This window comes from Juglans microcarpa x Juglans regia, chromosome 5S (genome assembly GCF_004785595.1).
Source record: "Juglans microcarpa x Juglans regia isolate MS1-56 chromosome 5S, Jm3101_v1.0, whole genome shotgun sequence".
Classification (NCBI taxonomy): Eukaryota; Viridiplantae; Streptophyta; class Magnoliopsida; order Fagales; family Juglandaceae; genus Juglans; species Juglans microcarpa x Juglans regia.
This window is the reverse complement of record NC_054603.1, coordinates 16,409,954-16,437,733: the sequence shown is the minus strand read 5'-3', so window position 1 is coordinate 16,437,733 and position 27,780 is coordinate 16,409,954. Positions and strand designations below refer to the sequence as shown.

At 36.4% G+C, this 27,780-nt stretch overlaps 1 protein-coding gene across 1 annotated transcript; it reads left to right on the top strand.

Moving 5' to 3' along the window:
- Positions 1 to 16,612: 16,612 nt before the first annotated feature.
- Positions 16,613 to 23,393, top strand: LOC121268666. The gene is made up of 5 exons (XM_041173005.1): positions 16,613 to 16,701; positions 17,872 to 17,970; positions 18,794 to 18,896; positions 20,346 to 20,523; positions 22,893 to 23,393. Exons 1-5 carry the CDS (start codon positions 16,699 to 16,701, stop codon positions 23,116 to 23,118), a joined length of 609 nt encoding a protein of 202 aa, XP_041028939.1. The 5' UTR covers positions 16,613 to 16,698; the 3' UTR covers positions 23,119 to 23,393.
- Positions 23,394 to 27,780: the final 4,387 nt, after the last annotated feature.

The window sequence follows — 27,780 nt, the reverse complement described above, 5'->3', positions numbered from 1 at the left end:
TGACTAATTAATCATCTCAGTTTTTTTATTCTCTTTTGTTCTGAGTGGCCTCAATTTTTTTACCTACATTATGAGATTAGCAACCTTACCAAAGATGCACGCAAACCTTTAGACAAGTCGTGCACAGAGACAAGTACGAGCTTTCCAACCTCACCTTTCCACTGCCCACTTGTGAACTAAAGATATTATAACGTGAGTTATGTTGTATGACTTGTGATTTAAGTTGTTGGTTATTAAGGTTATGGATTTGGCAATAAGTGAATATGGAAACCTGAACCTTTAGAAACCAAGGGAAAAAGAACACAAATAAGATGAGAAAGTGTTTGAGCTTATCTTGAATACCTAAACTCAAGTATCAACTTGCATAAAAAAGCATTTTTTTTTCTCAACCATTATTGTGTTGCAAATTTTTCCTGACATTGGTTTAGTTGTTAAGTTACATTGAATTTCAAATCCAGTCATTTCTAAAATCCATCCAAACAAAGAAATTTAAAATCAAATAGATTTGGATATACAATTATATGCCCTGTAGTTTGGTGTTTCTGTTCTTGTATTTGGTTTTTGGGTGGTTTGGAACAAGATGCTGGAGAGAATTATGGTTATAAAATTATTTGTACCTTTGCAATTGGGTTACCTTGTGTTTTGTTATATGGATGCAGGCGGATGATGCTCACCGCTACAAGTTCAAGACATGTGGAAGAAATTAAGGAGATCAAACCAGATTTGAGAGAAGTTGAATCGCTATGTATTTGTGCACTTTGAGTGTCATTCTTGATGCTATGTACTGGTCCTTGTGTTAATTTAGGATACTGTTACTTTCGTGTATTTTTCTACTTTTGGTGTCATTCTTGATGCTATGTACAAGAAGCTCCAGCGGACCCCAAGGATAAGGAGAAAGGAAAAGCAGCCGAGCACCCGGTCGAATCGATTTTGTCCGACAAAGAAATGATCTCCGCACTTCGTCATGGGATGAGGGGCAACTAGAATCCCGACGCTCCTCCTTCTCCTCCCGAGGTCACTTCCGGCTTACAGTGGGCTGCTGTCATCCCTCCTTTGGCAGCGATCCTTTAAATTTCACTACCAGTCCAAGCTGAAGAAATTTGGGATACTGTTACTTTGATGTATTTGTACAGTTTGGGTGTCATTGTTGATGCTATGTACAAGGAATAATGTGTGGATTGTGTAATTTAAATTAGATATAATTTGAATGCCCCCTGATTTATTTCCAAGTCTTGTATTTCTGCCTCTTTGTTGGGAAATAAAAGAGCAGGTTGGTGGATGTTGCGCCACATGAATGTTCTTTTCTTGAAGTCACAAGTGCAAGTGTTCGTAAGTGGGAGTTTGGGACAAGTAGATCCAGATATGGTAGAACTTGTCAAAGCTGGTAGTAAAAAATGAGGATCCAGATATATAAATACATAATATGTTTTTAACTTATTCTCTTATTGTACTCTTTACATGCATTGCCTCAATTGGAGGTCTCGGCTTACAGCAGTTTTTTTTTTTTGAGTGGCTTGGCAATCTGAAGTTTATTCTCTTTGGGAAATGGTTCTAGAGTAGTAACAAATAAAAAATCATAAAATAAAGTCTGCATTAGAAACTCAAGCATCATTGCAAAACGTTCGACATTCCAAATTTAACACCAAGTCTATATCAATATACATAAAGTCCCTAACAACGAAGTCCCCAATAATTGGCCTAGGTCCCTAACAACAAAGTGAGCGACTGGTTGGTCGAGATTATATACAACAAACTCCCCATTAATTGGGGCTTCACTTTGATCGTATCAAGTACAACGATTGACAAATATGCAATGATCCCAATACACACGAAGTAGTGTGCGTGAACGCAACATGTCTACTTCTTGCCTTCGCAGCTCAACTTAATCGTTGTGGAGTCCCAACTCCCTTTTCCCAATTCCTTCCTCTCATTTGAAGCTCTTCTTTATTCCTTAACAATTCAATCTCTTTGTCTTCATTTCTTCACAACAAATACTTTTTTCTGCACATAGCTTTCCCATACAAATTAAGTATCTATGTTCAGGAGCTAGTAACATGCAGTTCAAGCTAGCCATAGGCCTGCTTGATAATGAAGATTTGAAATGAAGAGGTGAAGCTGCTAAAACTCCTATAGTTTTATCTGTTCTCTTTCTCACATAATAAAAGAAAGAAAATAGAAACAACAACTAAAAACAAACGTCTCGGCACCCAAAAATAGATCGAAGATGATCAGTACGTACTGCATATATATATATATATATATTGCCTTCTGTTTTGCAGCTAGTAATGGAACTTGTCCTCAACCATTTTGGGACAAGAACTAGACTATGGATATCAATTTGGTTACTTAGAAAAATTCACAAATTGCATGACACAGACACAAACACCTTCCTTTTTTAAGGCCACAGTTGTGTCATGTGGACTCTGTTAAGGTTAGATTTTGCATGCTATAAACAATCATCAAGCTTCCTAGATTAAGAAAAGGAGTGTCAACAAGCATTTTATTTTTCTCAAATTTGGAGAAAAGAACCCTCAAAGCCATCTTTTTATTTTAAAAAGTTCAGTGAGATTTGCAAGTGAGGAGGATGTGTACTCTACACTCTTAAATTGAGGAGTGGGACACATCCTCAACAATGGATTTAACCTCAGCTACTAAATGAGGAGAAAAGATCAAAAGAACCCTCAAAACTATCTTCTTATTTTATTATATACCATTGTTGAATATGTGTCCTGCACACCACAAATCCACCACCTCATAAATCCAGATTTATAAATTGCATTACTCATACCCTTCTTTTGATTCTAAGAAACAAAATTTTGAGGTTTTTTTTTTTTTCCTAATATGACTGATTATTACTATTAATTTGAAGAGAATTTAATCTTTAAGCTTTTCTTATGAATGACAGTAATATCCAAGAGAAATCAACCCACCATAGATACCAAACATGACCATTTTGACAAAAAATGGGGAATAAAGGACAATTCTAATTCCAGAAAAGAGAAATTTACCCACAATCAAAGACAAACACGATGCGGGATTGACGGGTCAGTCTGCACACAATTTTTTATATAAGTAAAATATGCGGGATTGGATTCGTTACCTAGGATCAAATCGAACCGACATCGAAATTTGAGCAACACAGAGAGAAATGGGTGTGGGCATCGAACAAGAGAAAGGGCGATAGGATTAGGGTTTGGTAATGGAGGGCATGGGCGTCGAACTAGAGAGAGGACGATAGGGTGGGTTAGGGTTCGGTAATGGGAATAGGTGTCGAACCTTAGAAAGACTACAATATTTGGGGTTTCTTAATCGGTAATGGGGAGGGAAAGTCACACAGAGAGAGGCTAGTTCTGGGGAATGGGGAGGGTAGGGGGAGGGAAGGGCTTCATGTTCTCGAGCGGATGGAGAAGAAGAGTCTCAAATGAAAAACGCTGCGTTTTGTGTTTTCAAGTTGAACGAAAGTCATGTGCACACCGTTTTCATCACTTAATCCAAACTGGGCGTACAGTGCGTTTGATTGCAGAATAAATGAAAAGTTGAATATCGAGCAATTGATATAATGGGAGCAGAGGTCATATTTTCAGATACAGTGATGGGGAAGATTTATGCAATCCAGGCTCGGGTTGGTAGTGTTCTAGTCACTGAAAGAGGAAAGAAAGGAGAGCTTGTTTTCATTTCTGAAGTCTATGTCATGTTGGCAGGAGTGTGAGTTACTTTCACTCATACTACTATATAATTCTTCCATTATTTCACTTTAATTGGCAGTGACAAGTATTGTGCTTTGGAAGCATTTGGTTCTTGTGCCTTGTAAACTTCAAAATTCAAAAAAATATTCGGAATGTAGTGTTTGTTACATAAAAAGAGTATTATAGAAATTACTTTAAGACTGCGTTTGTATGTTGAGTTGAGTTGAGTTCTTTATAAATAGTAGTGAGTTAAGATGGTAAAGTGAGTTTTGTGGGGTCTACCTAAGATGGTTTTAAATGTATTTATAAAAAGTTGTAAATATATGGGACCCACCTGGCATGATATGTCTCAATTGGCGCAATCGGTAAACAAAAAAAATAAAATAAAACCATTCAGCTGCATTCAATTCTTTCACATTTGTATAAAGCCAGTAGATGGAAACACAAAAATCGAGGGAAAGAAGAAACTGAGATATGGAGATCCAAAGAATAGAAATGAATGATCTAATGTTTGTCAGTGTGGGGCCCAAAGAAGAGTTGAAAATTAAACTACATTCAATAAAAGTGAAACTTGTGTTTGGATGTCGGAGGCACTCTAAAAATGAGATGAGTTCATCATCCAAACGAGGTCTAAGTTATTGAAGAAGAATTCTCCAAGTACTTTAGAAAGCTTTTCAAGTTGAGTTCCCTTGAATAAAATTATGGTGTTTGGAATATAAAGAGGAAAAGAAAAGAAAATGTTGTTATCAAATAAAAATATTAATATCAATAGCCTTCTATTATTACTAGGGAAATTTCTTTCATAACTCCCATCTCTATGAATGCCCTCCCAAATCACTCCTCCATCTTAAAGGTAACAGATGCTGAAAGTACTTTTATTGTATAACTATTTTTATTGTAAAGTAGATTTAACGTATCATATAAAGTCACATTAATTTGTGAATTTACTTTTGTGTGTAATCTTTTTATGATTATAGTACTGATCATCTTAGAGCAAAAGCTAGAAAGATAGTAGGTCTAGTGGGAGGTAGTGGTTCTGGAAAGTCTACAATAATTTCTTGACTTGAGAGGTTTTATGACCCTGTCATGGAGACATACGTCTTGATAAGTACAAAATAAAAAGGCTACAGATTAAGTGGCGAATGTCCTTGATGGGACTAGTTAACCAACAACCAATTCTCTTTGCAACATCATAAAAGAGAACATTCTATTTGGCAAGGAAGAAGATCCAATGGATCTAATTAACCATGCAATTTGGAGTTCGATTGTCTGGGGTAAAAGCAAAGGATTGTTATAGCAAGAGCTAACCTCCATTACAACCCCATGACCATTTGTGGAATGGGGAGTCAACTTGGTGGGACCCTTCCCGCCGGCAAAGGGAGGAGTAAAGTTTATAGTCATCTCCGTAGATTAATTCACAAAGTGGGCGGAGGCAGAACCCCTAGCAACAATCACAGTGAAGAGCATTACAAAATTCTTATGGAAGAATGTCGTCTGTTGATTTAGGATTCCCCAAAGCATTATCTTAGACAACAAGAGTGGTGCGCAGGGTTGAGGATTCAAGTTAAATACTCATCCCTGGGACAACCCCAAGCAACGGGTAGGTAGAGGCAACAAACAAGTCCCTATTGGGGATATTGAAGAAAAAGCTCACAAACAAAAAAAGCGAGTAGGTGGAAGACCTCTCAGGGGTCTTGTGGGCCTATAGAACCATGGCGAAGACCCCGACAAGAAAAACCTCGTTTGCTTTTGCATACGGGAGTGAAGCAGTTGCCCCTATAGAGGTCATATTGCCTACATAATGCACCAGCCAGTTCGACCCGCCTCAGAATGACAGAGCACTTGAAGAACATCTAGACCTCCTGGATGAAGAAAGAGAAGAAGCCAAAATCCAAACAATCCTTCACAAATGAAGGGTGGAGCACTATTTCAACAAGAAAGTCAAGCACAAGACCTTCAAAGTAGGCGACCTAGTACTAAGGGAGATAGGGATAACCACACAGGAGGGTGGAAAGCTTGGCCTTCGCTGGAGGGGTCATACGTTATAGTCGCCAGTCATCGACCTGGCTTGTATCGCCTAATGGACAGTCAAGGGAAGGAGTTGTAACCTCCCTAGAATGCCAAGCACTGAAATAAAAATTACCCTTGATCTTGTATGTTTTAACAATAAGGAACAATTAATAAAGGCGATTATTTTCCTACTTACTTTGTGTTTGAAACAGGAACGAGTGCACGGGTTAAAGACCCTGCGACCCTCAAACCACCAAAGTTGAGTCCAAAAACTTGCGGTGATGAAGCAGGCATGTAGGTCAAAGACTCTGTGACCCCTAAACAACCAAAGTCGAGTTCAAAGACTGGCGGTGATGAAACGGGCACATAAGTCAAAGACCCCGCGACCCCCAAAACTACCAAAACCGAGTCCAAATACTTGCGATGATGAAACGAGAACGCAGGTCAAAGACCCCGCGACCCCCAAAAAATAAAGTCAAGTCCAAAGACTCATGGTGATGAACTGGGTGTGCAGGTCAAAGGCCCCACGACCCTCACAACACCAAAGTCGAGTCAAAAGACTTGCAATGATGAAATGAGTGCATAGGTCAAAGACCTTGTGACTTTCAAAACACCAAAGTCGAGTCTAAAGACTCATGGGGATAAAACGGGTACGCAGGTCAAAGACCTCTACGACCCCAAACAACTAAAGTCTACTCCAAAAACTCACAGTGATGAACCGAGCGTGCAGGTCAAAGACCTCAAAATCCTAAAACTACCAAAATCGAGTCCAAAGACTAGCGGCGATAAAACGAGAATGCAGGTCAAAGACTTTGCGACCCCCAAACCACCAAAGCCGAGTCCAAAGACTCATGGTGATGAAGTGGGCACCCAAGTCAAAGACCCTGTGATCCTCAAACCTCCAAAGTCAAGTCCAAAGATTCACAGTGATGAAACGAGCACGCATGTCAAAGACCCTACGACTCCCAAACCACTAAAGTTGAGTCCAAAGACTCGCAATGATGAAATGAGTGTGCAAAAATGAGCCCAAAAACTAGTAGCGAGCAAAACGAGTAGCTTCAAAGACTCGCTAAAAATACAAAGCAAACATCAAATACCCAAACAGAGGTAAAAATGAATACAAAATCAAACCTCCACAAATGTCTACACATTGTTCAACGAGAAAATATACATAAACAAAAGTTAAAGTGATCCTAAAGGGGGGATCAACAGAAGCTGAGGGTGTGGATGTTTCAGTCCGGCATGATGCCGCGTCCCAATGCATCAAAGAATTGGCGAGAAGTTTGATCCAGCTTAACACCTCAAGGTTCAACTTCCTCAAGTCGATCTAGGGATTCGCCAATAAGAAGGACCTGAGCCGCACAAGGATAGCCCCATAGCCATAACCAAAAGCCTGATCAAGGACAAACCTGGCTGTCGTGAGTTGAGGGCATAGCCAAACCAGTTGTCCCTTCGAGGAGGCAAGCTCTGACTCTAACTCCAGCACTCGTTGGTCTCGAGCTTTAACCTTTGCGTCGAGATGCAACATAGAGTCTCCTAGCTTCTTTTGATTTTGGTCCATCTAGTCCCAATCCTTCTTCATCGCTGCGTGCCTCTAGGAAAGCTCATCCAAAGACCTATTGGTTTTAGAAAGCTCGAGATCAACTTGTCGTCGAGCTTTTTCCTCGATTAGCACATGCCAGCTCCATCTGGGAGGACTCTAGCTCCTTCCTCAGACCAAACAGATGTGGCTGAGCGGAATCCCACTCCTCCTACAACAAGGTTAGCTCAAAATTATCTTGGGTGTGTGCCACCCTTGCATGAGTGAGCTCGCTTCGGAGGCTGGACGCCCCTTCATGAAGAATATCCAGATCACCCTCTAGTGAGTGGACATAACCATAAGATTGCTCGAGGATAATCTCCAACTCAGCTTTCTCAGCCTTCTAATTTTCAAACTCCATATTCACCCAAAAGGCAAACACATGCCTCGATCGAACATTTTTCTCCAAATCAGCCTGCTCGGCAACAATCCAGGCAGTAAGTCTTCCACACCCTATGATAAATTAGATATTCAAACGCAGTAGTAAAAAAAAGATAGAGAAACCACACGAATAGAAGAAAAGAATAAGTTATACCAAAGAAATGAAACCTTTTAGCCAACCAACCATGTCGCTGACAAAATCGCTCTTGGGGGGACAGGAGGGGCCTAGGCGCCTCTCCCCTTGAGTCTTTGGAATTGAATAGTGCTTGGACATGAGAGAATAAGGGCCTGGCATCCCGCCCCCAGGGGCGGGACTAGGTTCTTCAATGGGGCGAATAGGTTCCACTATGACAGAACCGAGGAGAACAGAACCCTCCTCTCCTCCACCTCCCTTTGCGGAAATGCCCTCCTCAAGAGGGAAGATCCCTCACCAGCCCCAAAGGATGAGTTGAAAGGAGAAGGGATGGAAACCCACTCCCCACTCTTTTCCAAATCAGTGAGCAAGGTCTCACTCCCAGAGACAGTAGTGGGAAGAAAGCTCAGAGTGGCTTCTCTCTCCCTTTGATCCTTCCGGGAGTTGGGGGTGACCAGTTGCCCCCTCCTCTTGTCCCTGATCCTCGTCAACCACTGGTAAGGTAACTCCTGGAGACGTTGAGGAAGAGAGGCCTAAAGAAAAGTTAGCACAAATATCCATGTCCCCTTCTTCTTTGCCCTGCAGTAAGTCGGCTGAAAGAATTGTGGGGTGCTCAAAAGAAGGCGAGTGAGCTAAGCCAACTCCCAAGAAGGGAGATCAAAATTGAAGGCGGTGGCCAAGTCACTAAGCACTTGGCCCATGAAATCGTTAAGGCTGTCAAGGCCAGGGTAAGCCCCACGCATCAGCAACTATGCAATTGCGGAGGGTAAGGTCGATAAAGGACGGTCATCGATACGAATATAAGCTTCTGTGTTCGTCTTGGTGCCACTATAGGCCATGGTCTACTCAAGCACTCCAATGCTCCCATGGTGAAGGGGATCTTCTTCCTCTTGACCGACAGCGTGTGCGAGCAAGAACATTTACTTACTTTCTTAGGCAGAGTAGGGGTAGGCCTATTTTTGGGAGACGTTACTGCCTTTGTAAAAAACAGACGACCACTCGCACGAGAGCGATCGTGCATAACCAAAAAACGATCAATATTGGTTAGGGTTAAGAAGACCTCAGTCCAAATGGCGTCTTCATTCTCTTGAACCCAGGCGAGGACCATATCGACTAGAGCTTGTTCCCGCTCTGACAAAGTGAAGGTCATCACCTTGTCATTAGGAACTCTATGCCAACCTTGACCAAAAATAAACAAGAACTTCTTCTGCCATTGTTTATCATTAGAATGAAGAGTTTCAAATCGCGCCAGGCAATACAACTGCTGTCTGATGAGCCCCTAATCGAGTAAATCGTAAGGAATTCTCGAGCGGTCAAATTTGGGTACTCCTCCTGAGCAGGTTCCAAAACCATTTGCCACACAATAAAAATGCACAAGATGACCCTCCAAACATGAGAATGAAGTTGGGCAGGCGCCAACTTTAAGAAATTCAATAACGTTGCGCACTAAGCGACAAAATGGAAGTCTTAAGCCATGAACAAAAGTGCAAGCTGGTAGGGCCACCTTCTCGGCAAAACCTTCATCGTCAACAGCACCCCGGTGAGGAAGTTCAAGAATCACGAAATATGAAATCCCATAAGAGTTCCTCAACTTAGTAAGGCTCCTAAGGGTGAGAACGGAGTGCCAGTCAACAAGCTCAAAATAAGGAACATCTATTTGAATAGATGATTCTGGAGCAGACGAGGGAGTGCCATGAGCAGGAGATTTAGAAGAACTCTGTTGGGCGATTGTAAAGTAAAGAAAGCTAGAATATTGCAGCAAGCACGAAGAGAGAAGCACGAGAGTGTAAAAGAAAGAGGGAAGAAAAGTAAAGTAAAGAAATAGTTATAAGGAAGAAATGAAGTAACGATTACATGTGTGAGTGGAAAAACAAAGAGGCTAACAACGACGTCATTACATGATCTAATGATGTAACGAAAAAGGGGAAGACGGAGCAGTTACATCCCTCCCAAACGGTGTCACGAAAGTAAGCGGTTGTTGGAGTCCCCAAAGACCTAAGGAAGTGAATCGTCAAGCGAGGTATTCATTGAATTCCCACCCAAGGTGAGCGCTAATCCTTTTACCCATTTAATAACCACCACGTTCGTGCAATGGAATGTGGACAGTTACATGCCTAAGTGGGGAACAGAGTAAACTTACAACGACGTCATTACCACAGATGTGGGAACAAAAACTGACAAGCAGGGTAGGACTAACGGATCATTAATTTCCCCTCGTGACCACCAGAGAAGAATGAACGGATAACTGGAGGGACCCTTATAGCCTTGAAAAGGATGGGCCCAATCAGGAAGCCCATTGGATACAAGCCCAAAGCAAAAGTAGATTAGTCGCTCAAGTCCTAGAGACCAATACGAATCCATAAGGTAACCGTCGTGCAGGCCAGATAAGATGATTAGGCTAGTAGATTGGGATAAGCCCGCGCCCTTTTCAGATGATTATCAAGTTAAACCGATAAGAGCAATGAGAAGATCGAGCTTGCAATTGGTACTTATCAATAATATCTCATACCTATATATGTGATAAGAAGATAACAATTCAAGTAACTTGACATCCAGAGCTTTTATGATATCCCCTTCTAAGTATCATTAATTTAGGCATTGGAGGTGCTTCAAGCACTTTGGACCGTCTGCTTTCTTTATTGCATGTAGAGTGCATTGATGAACCGTGTGTGAAACACGTTCCTAACATGTTGATTCTCGATAATCGCACAAGGTGGCGGTCGCCGCTAACAATTGCGAGACAATCACTTATTTTTTTAATATAGATTTTATTGTTCTAATTTCTAGTTGTAAATGTAAAAGTTTGGCTAGAACTAGGTAACTAAGTTGACAAGTTTGTATAGGATTAGGTGACTAAAATGATAGAGTTTATCATATCATTAAGTTAGTAATTTTGGATGAATCTAAATTATTTATTGACTTTATCTACAATAATATTAATTTTATATAGGTGGTATTAGAGGGTGTTTAGATAGGTCATAAGTGAGAAAATCGAGTTTCAAGGAATCTGCACTTATCCAGAGAAGAAGTTGATCTAAAATATGTTACTGCAATAAAGAGTTATCGCGAAATGTCATCATTCCGTCAGGAGACGACTTTGCGACCTTCATCAGAGTCTTACTAAAACTAAAACTGCTTTCAGATTATTTATTTAAAGGATCCTGCTAGTTAGGATCTGAAATGATTTAGATGTAGATATTTTCTAGAGCACTTTATAGTGCATATTTTGGTGAAAAAAATTATTTGGAGAATTTTCATATTGTTTCTCTCAAAGAGTGTGATCGTGCTCCATGTTGGAGAACTGATTGGTCGAGTTTCAGTCACTAGAGTTTCAGGAGAAAAGTCAATATTTGAAAATCGTCAGAGGTTCTGGCTGCTACTGCAGTAGAAGACAAATGAGTCATTTGTCTGGTCAAGTAAGAGTGTCAATTAACAAAAATTTTGTAATTGAACTTTACTTGTAATTTAATTTTCAAATAATAAAATTGACTTTTCTGAGTTTGGCTACCTTGTTGGGTTTTACTTTTAAAGAGTTCTTTAAAGGGTTTCCCTTCGTCACCAATCGTTGTGTCAAGAAATTTATTTATTTACTTTACATGTTCATTTGTTTAAATATTTGCAATATTGAGATCTAACAAATTTTTTCAAGTGGATTGACGAATATTTCCGTAAATACACAAGCATACTTGGATAATTACAATTGGCATCAAAGTGTGGTTCACACATTCGAGTGTGATCTGTTCCCCTGTTGACCATGTCACTATATGTCCCGCCACACTTTGATGAGGTAAACTATGCATATTAAAAAGTTCGTATGAGGGATTTTTTCAAGTCTTTGGATGAACGTGTGTGGTGTACACTTGAGCGAGAGTGGATTAAATTTGAGACAACTATTGATTCTTGGACAAGAGATTAGATCACCAACTTTAATTGGAATAGCAAAAGACTTAATGTTATCTTCATGGCTGTATCTCCCGATGAATTTAAAAGAATCTCAATGTGTGAGATTGCTAAAGAAGCATGAGATATTTTGGAGGTTACACATGAAGACATAAGAATTGTAAGAAATTCAAAATTATTGTTACTAACCTCTAAATTTGAGAAGATTAAAATGCTAGAAGATGAGAGTTTTAATGATTTTTATGCTAAAATTAATGATATTGTTAATTTCAGGTTTAATCTCAACGAGAAGATGGAGGATTCAAGGGTCGTGAGAAAGATTTTATGGTCGTTGCCTGAAAGATTTCATCCAAAGGTTACAACCATACAAGAAAGTAAGGATTTGGATGCAATCAAGGTTGAAGAACTAGTAGGTTCTCTGCAAACCTATGAATCTTTTCTTCCTCAAACAAGAAAATGTAAATCGATTGCTTTAAAATAGTAAAAGATGATCAAGATGATTTTTCTGATAAGAACAATTTGAACAATAACGATATAGATCTCATTACAAGGAAATTCAGAAAATTCTTATTTAACAAGAAAGCTAGTGGAAAACAAAAATAAGGTAAGGAATTTCCTGCAAAGAAAAAATATTCTAAAAAATGGAATAAAGAAAAATCTGAGCAAAAAGATAAAATGAAGTATTATGAATGCTCAGGGTATGATCATATAAGAATTGAATGTCCCAAGTTTAAGAAAAATAAAGGAAAAGCAATAAATGTCACACTTAGTGACAATTTAGAATATGAAAATTCAAGTTCATCATCTGATGATGAAAATTCCTTTGTGGTTTTTTCTACTATTGTTAATGATTTTTCTAATATTGTGCATACAAAATCTGAAAGTGAATTTAATGATAGTGACTCAGATATAACTATTGTTGATGCTGACTATGAGCTGAGTGTACATGAAACATATAATGATTTATGTGAAGAAGTGATCAATCTGAAAAAACTCAACAAGAAGCCGTACAACAAACTCACAGTAGTAGAGAATGATAAAAACAATCTTTCCGAGGCACTGAAAAATACTAAAGTTGAGATGTCAAGATTGAAGGCTCAAAATGATGCACCAGACAAAGAATTGAAGAGTTCTCAAGAGTGCCAACAAAAATCAGCAACTCAGAAATTGGAAGAGATGCTAAGTATTTAAAAGCCCAATTGTGACTGTACTGGGTTGGGGAATTCAACCTTTCAAGACAAAGATCCTCAAGCCTCATCATCCGCTGCCACTACCTCTAAGGGTATTTGTCTTTGTCAAAGGAAATCAAGTTGTGGATGTTCCAAAAGAAGTCGCTTCAAAGTCAAATCTTTTTTAAAACTCTCATAGAAAATCAACCTCAAAAAGACTGATTCAAGGTAAGTTTGAAGGTAAGTTTATCCCAAGTTGTCATGATTGTGGTGTTGTTGGCCATATAAGGTCATATTGCCTTAACTTGAATAAAGTGAAAAAAAATGCAGGTGAAAGAAAGTTAAAAAGGAAGGGAAAAACTCTAGAAAATCAAGTTGATGAGATGAGTCAACAAATCACCTTCATAAGTCTAAAGCTTGGTGTACAAGCAGAATTTTGTCTTCACAGTAAAGAAAAGATCATACAAAGTGGTGTTGATGAAAATAATAGGCTAAAATTTAAAGCACAATGGGTGGTCAAAGAAGATGTCATGTCACATTAATTGATAAGGCCACTTGCATGTTCTTGCATTCCTTGCATTTTATTAGCTTAGGACATGCATTTTATTTTTCTATTTTTAATTTATGTTTTTGTTTTCATTTTTAAATAAGAAAAATATAATATAAGATTTTTCTAGTTTGTTTCTTTTTTTTTTTTTTTTTTTGGAAAATGCATGCTTGATATGTCAAAGTTTTGAGTACACGTGTTCTCACAAAATAAATTGCTGAACTTATGCATCTCTCTACTTTGTGCATACTAACCCTATGGGTCATCTTGAAAAAATTCATTTACAAATGACTGTGAGGAACTTATATGTATGCACCTTATAATTAAGTTCCATATTTATTATTGAGATGCTCACCATAAAGGGAATTCATGCATTGAATTAACTAATACTAGTTAAATCTAGTACAATAATAAATGGATCTCCCCTTGTCAAACGCAAATGGTTGATCCATATAGAAAAGGTCGGTGTTGAATCATTGCGAAAAAAAATAAACACCCTACATGGATTTGTCTCTTAAGTCCTTATAGAAAGAATCGCTGCTCAAATCATTGTGAAAAAACATGAGCAACAAAAATGGACATATAAAAGGGTTGTGCAAACTAGTGTTTGGAGGAGATATTCATGTATCTAGGCCCTAGCGTAAAGTTTGACTTTTGAGGTGAGTGACAATCACTTGGGAGTATCTATAAAAAGAAAATACTCATGAATAATATTATCAAAAATACATTGAAGAGAAAAAGAAATAAAGAATTAATTTTCTATATAAGTTTGCTCACTCGCACACTCACATGATCCTTGACATTGATGATCTTATGAGGTTTGAGCATCCAATGGGATTGTTGCAAATAAGAGAGTGTATTTTATTGTATATTATTTGTGAGTGACACTATGCTTGAACTAAGATGCATCTATGCATGTTATTTTCCTCATTATTTTTATATATAAGAAAAAGATTAATTATTGTTTATCTTTTATTTTTATTTGTTTTATAAAAAAAAAAAGAGATGAAAATATAAAATATATTTTATATTCTTTTTATGGTGTTATTTTTGTTGGGTCAGTGTTGAGTATTTTTTCTAGTACATAAGTCTGGGAGAAATTGGTTTTGCCTAAGTCCCAGTGGGACTTTAGAGCATAACCCGTGTGAGTTTTAGTGGGACTCTCCAGCGTATGCCTTGCAAAGCCCTTAGTCACTTAAGTGACTTAAGTCACTACAAATACGCCTAACCCCTGATATTATTTGCCCTTCCCTTGCGGGAACTCACCCAAACACATGACACTCTCCATTTTTAGAGCCTAGCCGTATCCCACTTCACACTTATCGATTTCATGCTTCTCATGATTAAGACATAGAACAAATACTTCTAATCGACATTTCTTCATCACGATAAGGTTTCCATCTCAATCAAATCATTCTCCTTCTCAAAGTCTAGGGTTCAGCGCATATTTATGGAGATTAGGTTGTTGATTTTAGTTATGTGAAGTTGAGTCTTGGATTTTGGTTGGGTTGAGTAAACATTACACATATGATTACATGGATCTATATTATGCATGTATTGAGGATACTTTTTGGTGGGTTATGAGATCATTCATGTCGGTTTTAAGCTAGTGCCCACCAAGGATTTGTTTTTATGTCTCAACCAAACTACTTCATTCATTTTGTCGTATTTTACTTGCATTCATTCTCATACATCAGATGCATTTAAGATGAAAAGTTGAGATACATGAGAGTTGTTCATCATGTCTTTCTTAGTGTCTTCATCTTGACTCACATAAGTGGTATTTATTATCTTATGAGTCTTGTCAGATTAGTGAAAAAAATGGAGAAATTTAAATGTGTTGCTGATGAGAGTTGAACGAGCTAAGGGGGAGTTGAATGAGTAAGTGAAGTAAGTATATTGTTGAAAAAAAAAGGGAGAGATTGAGGGGGAGCAGCAGAATATTGATAGGGGAAAACTAAATACTGAACATGGTTATTGATGATGACTAGAATATTATTTTAGTAGGTTTAGATTACGTCTAACCTTTGATTTTGTTGAAACTAATTTCAAAGAGTGTTCTATGTCATTTCTTCTTATTACTGTATTAAGATTTTTATGAGATCTTGGTCTGCTGGCTGATTTTGTCTCAGGTACACACTACATTCATCAAGTTGGTTTTGTCACCAATCTGCTAAAGGGGGAGATTGTAGATGTAAAAGTTTGGCTAGGACTAGATGACTAAGTTGATAAATTTGTATAGAATTAGCTGACTAAAATGATAGAGTTTATCATATCATTAAGGTGATAATTTTGGATGAAATTAAATTATTTATTGACTTTATTTATAACAATATTAAGTTTATCTAAGAGGTACTAAAGGGTGTTTAGATAAGTCATAAGTGAGAAAATCGGGTCCCAAAGAATCTCCACTTATCCAGAGAAGAGGTTGATCTGAAATCTGTTACTATAGTGAAGAGTTATCGTGAAATGTCGGCATTCCGTCAGGAGACGACTTTGCGACTGTCAATAGAGTCTTACTGAAACTAAAACTGCTTTCAGATTGTTTATTTAAAGGACCTTACTGGTTAGAATCTGTAGAAATTCAGATCTAGATATTTTCTAGAGCACTTTACAGTGCATATTTTGGTAAGAAATCATATTGTTTATCTCAAAGAGTGTGATCGTGCTCAATATTGGAGAATTGATTGGTCGAGTTTCAGTTACTGGAGTTCCAGGAGAAAAACCAATGTTTGAAGATTATCAGAGGTTCCGGATGCTATTGCGTAAAAGACAAATGGATCATTTGTCTGGTCAAGTAAGAGTGTCAATTGACAAAGGTTTTATAATTGAAGTTTACTTGTAATTTGATTTTTAAATAATAAAATTAATTTTTCTGGATTTGGCTGCCACGTAGGGTTTTACCTTTAAAGAATTTTTTAAAGGATTTTCCTTCGTCACTAATTATTGCGTCAATAAATTTATTTGTTTACTTTACATGTTCATTTGTTTAAATAATTTTAATATTGAGATCTAATAAATTTGTTCAAGTGGATTAGTAAATATTTCCGTGAATACACGGGGGGTACTTGGGTAATACACTAGTGTAATTATGTGCAATTTATCGCTCATTCAAAAATTGAGGTGTTATGTATTTATTTGAATTTGTAAAAGAGAGTTTTATGTTGAATCATAATCAAAGTAAAATTCTATTATAAAAGTATTTAAGTAAAGACCGAGGACTCCAGTTACTTAAGGGGGTGTACATCCTGTGTCGTGCAGGCGAAAAGGAAAGGAGAGAGATCTTCGACTTCATGGTATGATGTCGTTTAATGTTTAGGATTTCTTTTCCATCGCCTCGCGTGTTTTCGCTGGAAACTGATTTCTTGTTTTTCTTGGAAATTCATCTATTAAAACGTTCGATTCACTTTCGAGGAGTCGTTTGTTTTTCCCTGAAAGCAACTTCCTGGAAATAATTTGGTACATGTTGAAAAAAATGTTCTCGCCGTCAAGGAAGATCCTTTTCTGTTATGGAGAAAAGTTTCCGTTGGAAAAATATGCAACATTGCAATAGATGATTTTCCACGTATAAGGAACCTTTTGGTGATAATTTTAGCTGGACCAGAATGACGTTAGAATATGCATATTAAGTCAATTACATGTTTTTTCTTTTCCTATTGTTTATGATTTCTTAATTACGTTTTAAGCCTTTTTGCTGATTTTTATTTTTTGAAAATTTACATTCGAAGCTGATTCGGGTTTGCAATTTATTGTGATGAGGGTCCTGAAAGTTTTGCATACTGTGTTCTTTCTAGTATCTCCTATCATTTTTTTTTTTAGTTTCTTCAGTTCGGTTCATGTGATGCCTGTAAAATATTTCTTAGAATTCGATCTTTCCTCTCATTTTGCTCCGCGCACGTGGTTTTGCTTGTCTTTCTAATATACACAATTTATGTTACTTGAGTTCCCTTTCGTCAAACCATCCAGGTCGAGAGGTCATCATTCTTGAAAGTAATGGTGGATTTTATACGAATTTAAGCTAGTTGATTGGTTAAGATCTCTCGTAGAAGAAAAACTAAGCTGGTTATCTATCAGAAGCTTTTTTCTTCTTACAAAAAATGAATGTAATTTTGAGGTTGCATATCTATTACTAGATATGCAAAATATTGATATGAAGAACAATGTTGATATCTATTATTATTAACCATAATCATATACAATATTGTCTTTCACCAAGTCGTATAAAATAACCAATATCCAGTCCTTCATGTTGTATAGACTTATTTGCACTGTTTGGTTTATGACTAATCTATTTATTACATGGAAGATGGTAAGGCATCTCACTTTATATACAGGGTGTCACCCTAATGTAGTTTAACCCTAGAGAGAGAGAGAGAGAGAGAGAGAGATGGATAGGGTTTACTTATTTGTGATAATCCCCTTTTCTTTCTTTTTGGTGTATGATTTGGCAGAATTTTGATGTTCAGAAGAGTTCGGATACTTGTATGGATGAAGTTAAAGACATTTTGGGGGCAAATAGGCTTGAAGATGTGACTTGGCTTTGTTCCCTCTCTGAGTCAGAGCTTGTAAGTATTTCGTGAAAATTTGCAAACCCATTTAGCAGATCAATGCATCCAAATACAGAAGTGGATTAAGATTTCTTTTATCCTTGTCTTTGTACTATTCTTTTCTCTCATGCTCGTTGAAATGTTATAGTAATTGCAGGTGAGTGCTCCAAATTCATTTTCTTTGAAATGAGATTCTTAACATACATAAAAGGTTCTCAGATTTGATTAGATACCAGGCAATGTGGTTAATGGCTTAAACTTATCAAAAAGATTTTGTTGGGTCTCACTAAAATTTCTCTTTCTATTTACTATTTTACAAAAGTTCTGAATAGTTTGTGTTTGATGAGGATAGTGATAATATTAACCAGTTGATGCAAGTATGCTTGATAACTTAAGCAGAAACTACTAAATATTTTACTTTCTTTTATGCTCCGTGGCATATATGCAAATTTTATGTTAAACAGTGTATAAGCAAATATACATCGATTAGATTTTAATTGTCAACTTGATTGTCGCTGCATGCTTACTCTCCATGGGAATCCTAAAACCCTGAGCAGGGATTAGTTGAAACTAGTTTTGTTGTACTGTGGACTTAAAGATTTATAGATTTTCTGAAATTGATTTGGCTTGCAATGGTAGTAGGCATTCTCTTGTAAGACAAATTTTCTGGATTAAATATGGCACCATAGAAACCTTAATTTGGTCTTGCTTCATTTTCTTATGAGTGTACCTCTACATCCAAAATGATGTGCAAGAAGTAAATCCATTTAGATAGCTTCGTTGCTTTATGGATCTATATGCTGAGTTTTAACACTGACCATGAAAGTATTTATTTTCACAGGATATGCTGATAAGCTTAAAGATAATGCTCATCCAACGTGCAAAAGTAATTGGCCATGAAAGTCTAGCTGAAAATTTTGATCTGAAGATACTTCGAGCCCTTGGAATGTCTTTCTCTATTAGTCTTATATGTCTATCTTTCCTCATTTTTCATGTTACTCTAGTTAGGAACAAAAGATATTAAGATAAAGTCATAAGTTATTTAAATCTACTTTGTTATGTTGTGTAGTTTAAGTTGATTTCTGCAATATTTGTGTAACATACTGATGTATAAATTGTGCCTATTATGCTGTAGTAGTAGTACCAAGTTTTAACATGTTAGGCTTTGAAAAGTTTGTAAGGCATTGAAAAGTTTTGTCTCTGGTTTGGCCCTCTCCATTCATAACTTATCAAAATCTTGTATACCCCCTGTGTACTGGGGCTATGCCTATTCGTATTAATATAATTTAACCGTTTACTTATAAAAAAAAAAAACTTATCAAAATACTGTACTGAATAGTATAGTGGAAAACCCTACTTTCCCTTCATGTTTCCCTCCATGTTATATCACTTATTTGCTTATAGCTTGAGTTTTATGGTTATTTACCTTAGTTTATTTTAGCTTGTGTTTTATGATTTAAAGTCTGTCACCTATCCAACTTTTGCTTAGGAAATTCCTTTCTTGGGTGAGTTGTTTAGGAAATTCCTTTTCCAGGTGAGTTGTGAAGTAGGTGGGCTTTGAGATGTGGTATTTCCTTAGTGATTCTTTCAGGGCTGTGGCTTGTCACATGAGTCTGAAGTTGGTATTTTTGTATGTGAAAATAAGTATAAATACCTCCATATACTAGGCTCTTGCTAATGAGTAGCGCATCCTTAGAATTGTAACCATCCCATGGCATATAAGCTACTAATACTTTTTTCTCAAATCAAGTTCATCACCAACTGTAGCAGCACCGTCTGCTAAAACTTGTCCCTTTTTAATTCATTTACCTCGCGGAACCTGTGGTTTTTTATGCACACAAGTATTCTTTTTTTTTTAAATATGCACACAAATATTTTTGTTAGAACGTTGATACATAACCAATGGAATCCATAGAATATCTCACTTGCCCAATAAACGTATTTTGTGTGTCAGTATAAATCATCTTTCCCTTGTGTTCAGCTATAGTGAGAGCCCCTGTATCTAGAGTCGCTTCAATTCAGGGGGGTGTACACATGTGCATGCACAGAAGCACATTTTCCTAATGGATTCTAAGGTTTCTCATTGTAGTGATTGATCTACACACATGTTCCAATGGATTTTGAGGTTTCTTTTTGTAGTCGTGGATTTATGCCCTCTTGTTTGATGGAGAGGTTTTGGTTTAAATTATGATCTTACTCCTTTCGTCCCACAATAAGTGAGATGTTTCCTATTTAATGTCCTTCTGAAAAATAAAAAGATAAAAAAACTGCCAGCTCTATTTGTGAAAAAGAATTTTCCATTGCTCAAACTTCTGGTTCTTTTGTGGACAATTAAATTTTTTATTTTAGTTAAGAAATTGACTAACCAATAACTTCACTGTGCACCTGTGCAGGGTTCATTTTGATGGAATATTTGAAAGGAAAGGGTAAGGATTTATCACTTGGTCCTGATGACTCTGCTGCATTTATGGATCACTGCAAATTATTGAAATGTAATGTTGAAGAAATTGTGAGCCTAGAAGAATTAAAGGCACTTATTGGTCCCGACTCCAAGAAGAGACTGGCAAAAAGGTGAGTCGAAGCTTCATGACTTGATTCTTACTTTATTTTGTGTTGTCAGATGATGTGTGTTTGGTAATCCTTCATAATTTTTCTAATTAATAACTCCGATGAGGACGCCTTAGTATGTTTTACCTTCTTCCAGAATTATTTCTACTTTGGTGGACTTAGTTGATGTTATTTCTTCTACTTTTGTTGCTCTATATCATAATGCTTTTGTTCGCCAGTTAATGTCCCTCTGCTACTTTGTCTGACAAAGTGAATCATTGCTACCATGCTGTAAAACGAGCTTATTTTTTCTTGTGCTGAAAATCTAAGATTCTTGTTGAAAGGAGTGAATGTGAAGTGACACGGATAAAAGTTTAGATGGATAAGACAAATATAGAGAGATTTCCTCAATCTCTCTATATTTTTTTCCGGTATAGGAAAATAGAGAGATTGAGGAAATTATGGCCTTAAAGTGTGGAAGGGGAAAATGCGATCCATATAGCTGACTTTAACTAGTTGAGAAAGTATATATTGAACTGACTTCATTATTTAGGATCAATTATTTAACTGAGTTGAGTTAGGTTGACACAAACTGCTCTGGTATTGGGATCCCTTGTACAATTTTCAACTGGAATGAATAGCCTATCTGCTCGTATATAAAACCTAGTATCCTAAATACTCGGAAACTAGCAGTTTGCACTGTTTTCGGAGTGCAAGGTTACCGAGTCTTTGAGGACGTAGGTGTTTGGACATGCATATTGTTTTTAACCAATGGTGGAAAGGACATCTCCAGGATTCTAGTCGTCTTGTTTTAACATTTGATTCCATCAGGCATCAAGATTCAAGAAGTGAAGATGATGCTATTTTAAACCTAGCATATGCTATACGTCTGTACGACACATCACATGCAATGTCCTTTATACATATCTATTTATTAGGTGCATGCATTAATCGTTTGTATTTGTAGACAGAACAAAGGTGTGGCCTCAAACTAGAGAGATCTCGAGAAGATCATCATGAAAGCTGATCAAGTCAAGTCAAAATGCTTGATAATTAGAATGTATCACTAGTAGAGAGGAACATTGATGAGAAGACTGTCATGATGCACATATTGAAGGCAAACTAGCATCCTTTTACCCTTCTGAAACAAGTACACGACAAAATTTGATCGAACTACATAGCAGATCTTACATACAAGTCTACTCTTTATAAAGAAGAAAATTCTTTTGTTTCTTTGTTCTTCATCAAAATTATAGGTTGAAAATATTTGCTTCTTACTATATGCTGATTACTCACCTTGGTGGAATCCTTGTATTATGATTTTGTGAAATTAGACTAATCTTCTTCTTAAATTGTTCTTCGTGTCTATCGTGATCATCTTACAGATTGTCCCTATCATTAATGAAATGTATGTTTAAGATCATTATGAAACGCTGATTGGTGATAATAATCCAATCCCGGCCTGAACCTAATTAGATTTGAATCTGTTGAGATTATCATCCTAGCGTGGCTGATCATCCTCTCAGACCAGCTATACTAATTATTGCCTTGATAAGCTATTGTCTTACCAAGTTGCTAATGAAACCCCTCAAGCAAGTTCCTCCTCTTGCTCAGCCTATCTGATGTTGGCATTCGTTTCCAGCTGTTTTACCCTCCAAAGGGCATCTGGTATCAGTCTTGAATCTGTCGGGCTTCCATCTCTCTCTTGCCCTTCGTTATTAGACTTCTTGAGAAATCCAGCAGAGTTTGATGGTATTTTCAGCATTGACTTTCGGATACTCCACACTGCTTATATATGTATTTGGTAAACGCCTAAGAAAGGTAAGCCTATAAAAGAAATTACAGTTCCAAATAAAAATCAATGTCCCTATGACTGCAGAAAACTTTCAGCACAATAAAAATTTGACAGAATGGTATTGGCTTTTATGCTATTCTGAGTCCGAAATTTGGAACATTTATTTCTGGTTCGATCGAGACGACAAATTGCCAGGACCTGTAATGTAACTAATGTAACAAGTGCTGCTGCTGGGATTGCTCTGCCCAAAACACTGTCGTATACTTTCTTTGTGGTCTGTCACTGTGTCCTTCATCCTAAACAAATTATTTGAAGTACACCACAAAGTTCATGGATGATTAGTGGTTTGCATCAGGAGAGAATCAGAGACATGATGAACAGTGAATATGTTCACACACAACTTTTTACATTAATCCCTTAAAAGATTAAAATTCAGTAATATCTCATCACTCATATTTAAATGATTCTCTTCTCATATCCAATTTCAAAAGGTTCAAAATTGCACAGGCTAAGCTCTCTCTCTCTCTCTCTCTCTCTCTCTCTCTCTCTCTGCATGCTGGGTCATCAGCTTGTACTTATGTTTTGGTGCTGCATGCAGGCTTGATAAAATGAAACCCCATCATGGGGTTCATGGGATTCCAATGGGAACAAAAAGGGGAGGAGATGGGATGAAGCCAAGAACTGGGAATAAAAGTCTTTGTGGATTTGTTAAGTCATTTCTGCAATCTTTCTTCCCCCACACATTTGAGAGCATCAGTTTCTTGCTGGCCATGCTTTGTTTGTTTGTTTGTTTGTTCCAAGGAGCGCATGGCAATAAAGTATAAAGGGGCCCCAATGTTCAACCAAGATCTGTAAGAGGTGTCATTTCATCTTTCCTTTCCTTGTAGAACCACTCCATCCATATATGTCTATTTATTAGGTTACCAGAAGGAAAAAAAAAAAAATGCTTGTGGCCTTGAGCACTTGAGATGTCCCCATTTGTTGTAAAGCCCACTTGCTTCCCACCCCAGAAGATTTTTATTATTATTTTCTTATAATTAAAATCCCTATCAGAGTAAATCATGTTCCCAACACAATCAAATATACTTTGCTTAAGCAATTGGCTGTTGGAGAGACCTGACCACTTCGCTGATCTTATGGAATTACTTCTTTTGAAAGAACGATCAAAGTCCACTAAGCAATAGAGATCTCTCCAAAGTCAAACACATCATGCCATGATGAACATACCTACCATGCTTTGCTAATTGCAACCTCCAAAAGAAGAGCTAGCACAATATCAAAGTGTGTTTCAAAAGCCTAATTCAAGATAATGATTAAAGGTTATTCCAATTAGCAAGTATTCTTCTTCTTTTTCTTCCCCTCACATGCTCTCGAAGACATATATAGCCCTCATATCGCACGTGCGGTCTCGACGCAATCGTCGCCTACAAGGTACTTATATGATGAAGATCAGTAGTCTAGATCACAATACTATGCACAGATAAATCAACACTAACACAGGCTTTGTCCACATGATGATGATAAGGCTATTCATGAAACAGTTCCTCCATGAAATGGCTTAGTTGATTAATTCAAATGTTGTAGTCTTTGGTCGTAAACAGGAAAAAGAAAATGATGGTCGACAAATATCGTGTAAAAAAGTTGGTATACAAGACATGCAGAATCTTATCGTATCATAATCTTGCAAAAAGATTAGAGCATGGTGTCGGTTAAATAATGCACATGATATTATCCTTAAATAACTTTTAATTATTGCATGGATCATCGATAACAAGCGAGGCATTGGACCTCAAAGCTGGTTTTGCTTAAACATCAAGGCACTCACCCTCAATGATGTTATTTTCAAATAAGAATTATGGGCATGAATATTATTTGTCTCAACATGAAATGTCCTCCTCGGCCGCTAATAAAAATCTGTCTTTAACTGTTATTATGAGAAATAATATTTGCAGTCCTGGAATGTGCAAGTCCCGTAAAAAGTGGACAAATATGAAACTCACGGAAAAATCTATTTTTTTTTAATAGTGGACATCATTTTTTTTAAAGAGATTGTGCAACTTAACTGCACGCTTTACGATTGTATATAAAATTCCTCATCTATTATACACACACATATATATATATATGAGGCCTTGTGCTATAGATGAATTAATATGATTAATTACTTGATATATCTTCCATGCATGCAAGGTCAGTGTCATATTAATTTAGCCAAAGTAAAGGAAACAAAGGCCGTCAGTATGTCATCACAAACAAGCTTTGTTATTTGTTCATGAGTCAAATTGTATTACTTTCTTACTATTCTCCAGATGAGATATATACACACACACGTACCAACTACTGTAACTATTGCATGCTTTGTCTCATCTGATTATATTCTTGCATGCCCTCATCGAGGCTGCCATGAATTGACCTGACCTGTTCATGATCTGTCTTCTCAGGTCACAGAAACCATGGCTAAAAGATAATTTGGTTTATTCTGATTGCTTCGTTGAATTGTGATGAAATCACTCATTTCAGTGACTGCGGATTTCGTCACCAAGTTAATACATGGATTGTTTTACAGCTAGCCAACTGGGTGAGATAAATATGTTTAATTTGTAGTACCCTAAGTACTATTTAGCACTAAACTAAGACGCCACTAGACATGGTTGCAACCTTAAACTATCAAAATGTTGTACGTTCGAGATCGATGAAAAACATGCGATCGATGCATGTGATACAATTAATTATCTTTTTGGTCAAATCTTAATGAATGATGCATATATATGACAATTCTTTTTGTAATATAAATGTTTTAATTAAAAATCATATACAATTTTAAAAATAAATGTTAAAATGTTTTAAAGAGGCATAAAAGATTTTAGATTCATCTTGTATATTATGCATACCCTCTAGGGGTGACCAAGAACCGACTGGACCGATTGTCGCCAATGGAGACCGGCCGCTGGATTCAAAAACTTGCCAAAATTGGTAGAGAACCGGTCGATTGGCGGGAAAAAATAACCTGACTAAATCGAGACTAAACCGGCCGATAATATATATATTATATATATTTTTGATAAAAACGAAGCAGTTTAATATGACTATCTTAATTATCTCATGATATATTTAAAAAAATCAATAAATATATCATGAGACAATTAAGATAGTCATGTTTTATACTCTATCTCAAGTATTGTACGTGTTTCCCGAAAACAACCCACTGATCACAAAAATCGATCGGTTTTGGTTTTTTTTGTACTGTTCGATCTGTTCTGATCTCGATATAAATATTAAACGTTTTTTTTACAAGTGTCATGAAACACGTACAAGACAAAGAGTGCCTCATGATCTTTCAGGCCAAATCTTACTTAGATCTCATTCCATTATTGTCAAATGAAATTGTCAATACAATCATTTAGCAACTCATCATGTACGTACGTCCTAATTTCCAAGGATCCTATAGAGGTAGAGTTGAACTTGGAACAAATTAAACAAGTTATAAGATCATTTGCTTTCACAAGATACGTACCTAGATTCATCATGACGTTAATACACAATCTAGATGCAGCAAAATAAATTAGTTATGAGTAAACCGATTATTTGTAACAAGTTATTTGCAATGAAAATTGACTCGAAGAAATGATTATTTTTGTCGTAAATAAATGGTCACATGTAAACATTTTTCTTGTAATTAAGGGTATGCATGTTTGTTAAGTGAATCATACTACTTCATTATTATTCATTACTATTCACAAATTACAATTTACTACTATTTACAAATTATTCACTATTTCTTCATTATTATTCCCTACTTTTTTCACTACTATTCATAAATCATCTAAGATTACCTCAACACATCCAAACGTAGCCTTAAGGTAAATAATAGAGTATTGGCAATGACCTAGCCATTGCCAAGTTCAAGTCCAAATTTTAGCTTTTTTTGAGTTAAAACTCTTGTATTGGACTAGCCAAATGGATATTTGTGGAACTTTGAGTTATAATAATTTAGGGCTCCTAGTCATATTTGGAGAGTCACTTTAGAAGGACCAAATGAATATTTTATGATTTTTCCATCTAACTACCTCTCTCTTTTAATATTAAATTTTAATATTAGTACAAGTGTATTTACAAAATATTAAAAAAAAATTAAATATTATTAAAATATATAATATTATATTACTATTTTGACTTTAACATGACTGGTCCGATGTGGATTAACCTCTTCAACAGTTTTGGTTACGGCCAAAATCTCAAATTCTAGTCAAATTGTAGACTTGGCAATAGCTAGACGATTGCCAATGTTCTAAGCTAAGTCGAGTTTGAACTTCATGAATTCAAAGTGGAAACTGATGATCTAAATGGACAATATCTTATTGCTATGTCGAAGAATTCTAAAGATTGATCAAACAGTAGTAGTATAAGCGGACGTTAATTTTTAGGTTTAATTCCCAAGCAAAAGGTTCTCTCTCGTGAGGAACCAAATCCAACCCCTCTATGCCCTAATAATATTATATTATAATGATCAGAGACCTTTTGCCCATATTGGTCGACCAATAGCTTTTTTATTTATTTATTTATTTATTATTTGTCAAATAGAGGTACTTATTTCACATGTTAGGCCATGATAAAACAGGTTTGGCCATGGCCACCACCTGAAAGAAATCAAAATCATTGCCTCTGTCTTTATATATGAAGACTTTTGGCACCCTTAGATTGCCTTTTTCTCCTCATGAAAAAGGGAAAAATCATTTACTTTATTAATATTTCTGCTGTATTATAACATGGCCTGGTTCAAAGCTTTGAACCCATGCATGTTATATATATAATACAGCAGAAATATTAACAAAGTACATATTTTTTTTCCCAATTAATAAAGATATATTAATAAATTATTATATCCAACTAATCTATACATGATACTAATTATTCGATCCCTCTTTAATTCTTGAAAAATTATTATTGGGTAATATATAATCGTTGGCTTTCGGCTATGATTTAATAAATTAATTAAGAGAAATGCTTTAGCATAAAGAGATCATCTTACAAAATTAAATTTAGTAGATTGATGTGGTACGTTAGATTATAAAATTATTTTTATTATAAAATAAATCTAACGTATCATATGAAATTATGTCAATTTATAAATTTATATTTACGAGATCTCTATATAGCTGTAACAATACTTTTTATTAATTAAACGTGTTTTGGGTGCTAAAAAAAAAGTGGATAAAAATTTTCTCAATCGGGGCCACTTTGCTTTGAATTTTCATGCATGCCCTTTTTATGTTTTCAAAAAACGAAAGGAAAAAAAAAAAAAATAAATAAAGGAAGAAGAATGAAATGCTTATTGCTTCCCTCCTTTTCTGTCCCGACCGAAAGAGATGCCCTTTTTTCGTCCCCAACGGTCGAAAGTGTGTCCTTTGTAGGTTTGACTATCCAACGGCTGTTGTTATCACCGTACGATTTCGAGGAGAGGAATGATCATGGCCAGCCATGGCTAT

What these genes read in the sequence shown, in the direction of transcription:
- LOC121268666 (XM_041173005.1), top strand. An exon ending in GAAGATACTTCGAGCCCTTG is followed by an intron (nt 18,897 to 20,345) that starts GAATGTCTTTCT and finishes GCACCTGTGCAG; the next exon opens with GGTTCATTTTGATGGAATAT. An exon ending in AAGAAGAGACTGGCAAAAAG is followed by an intron (nt 20,524 to 22,892) that starts GTGAGTCGAAGC and finishes TGCTGCATGCAG; the next exon opens with GCTTGATAAAATGAAACCCC.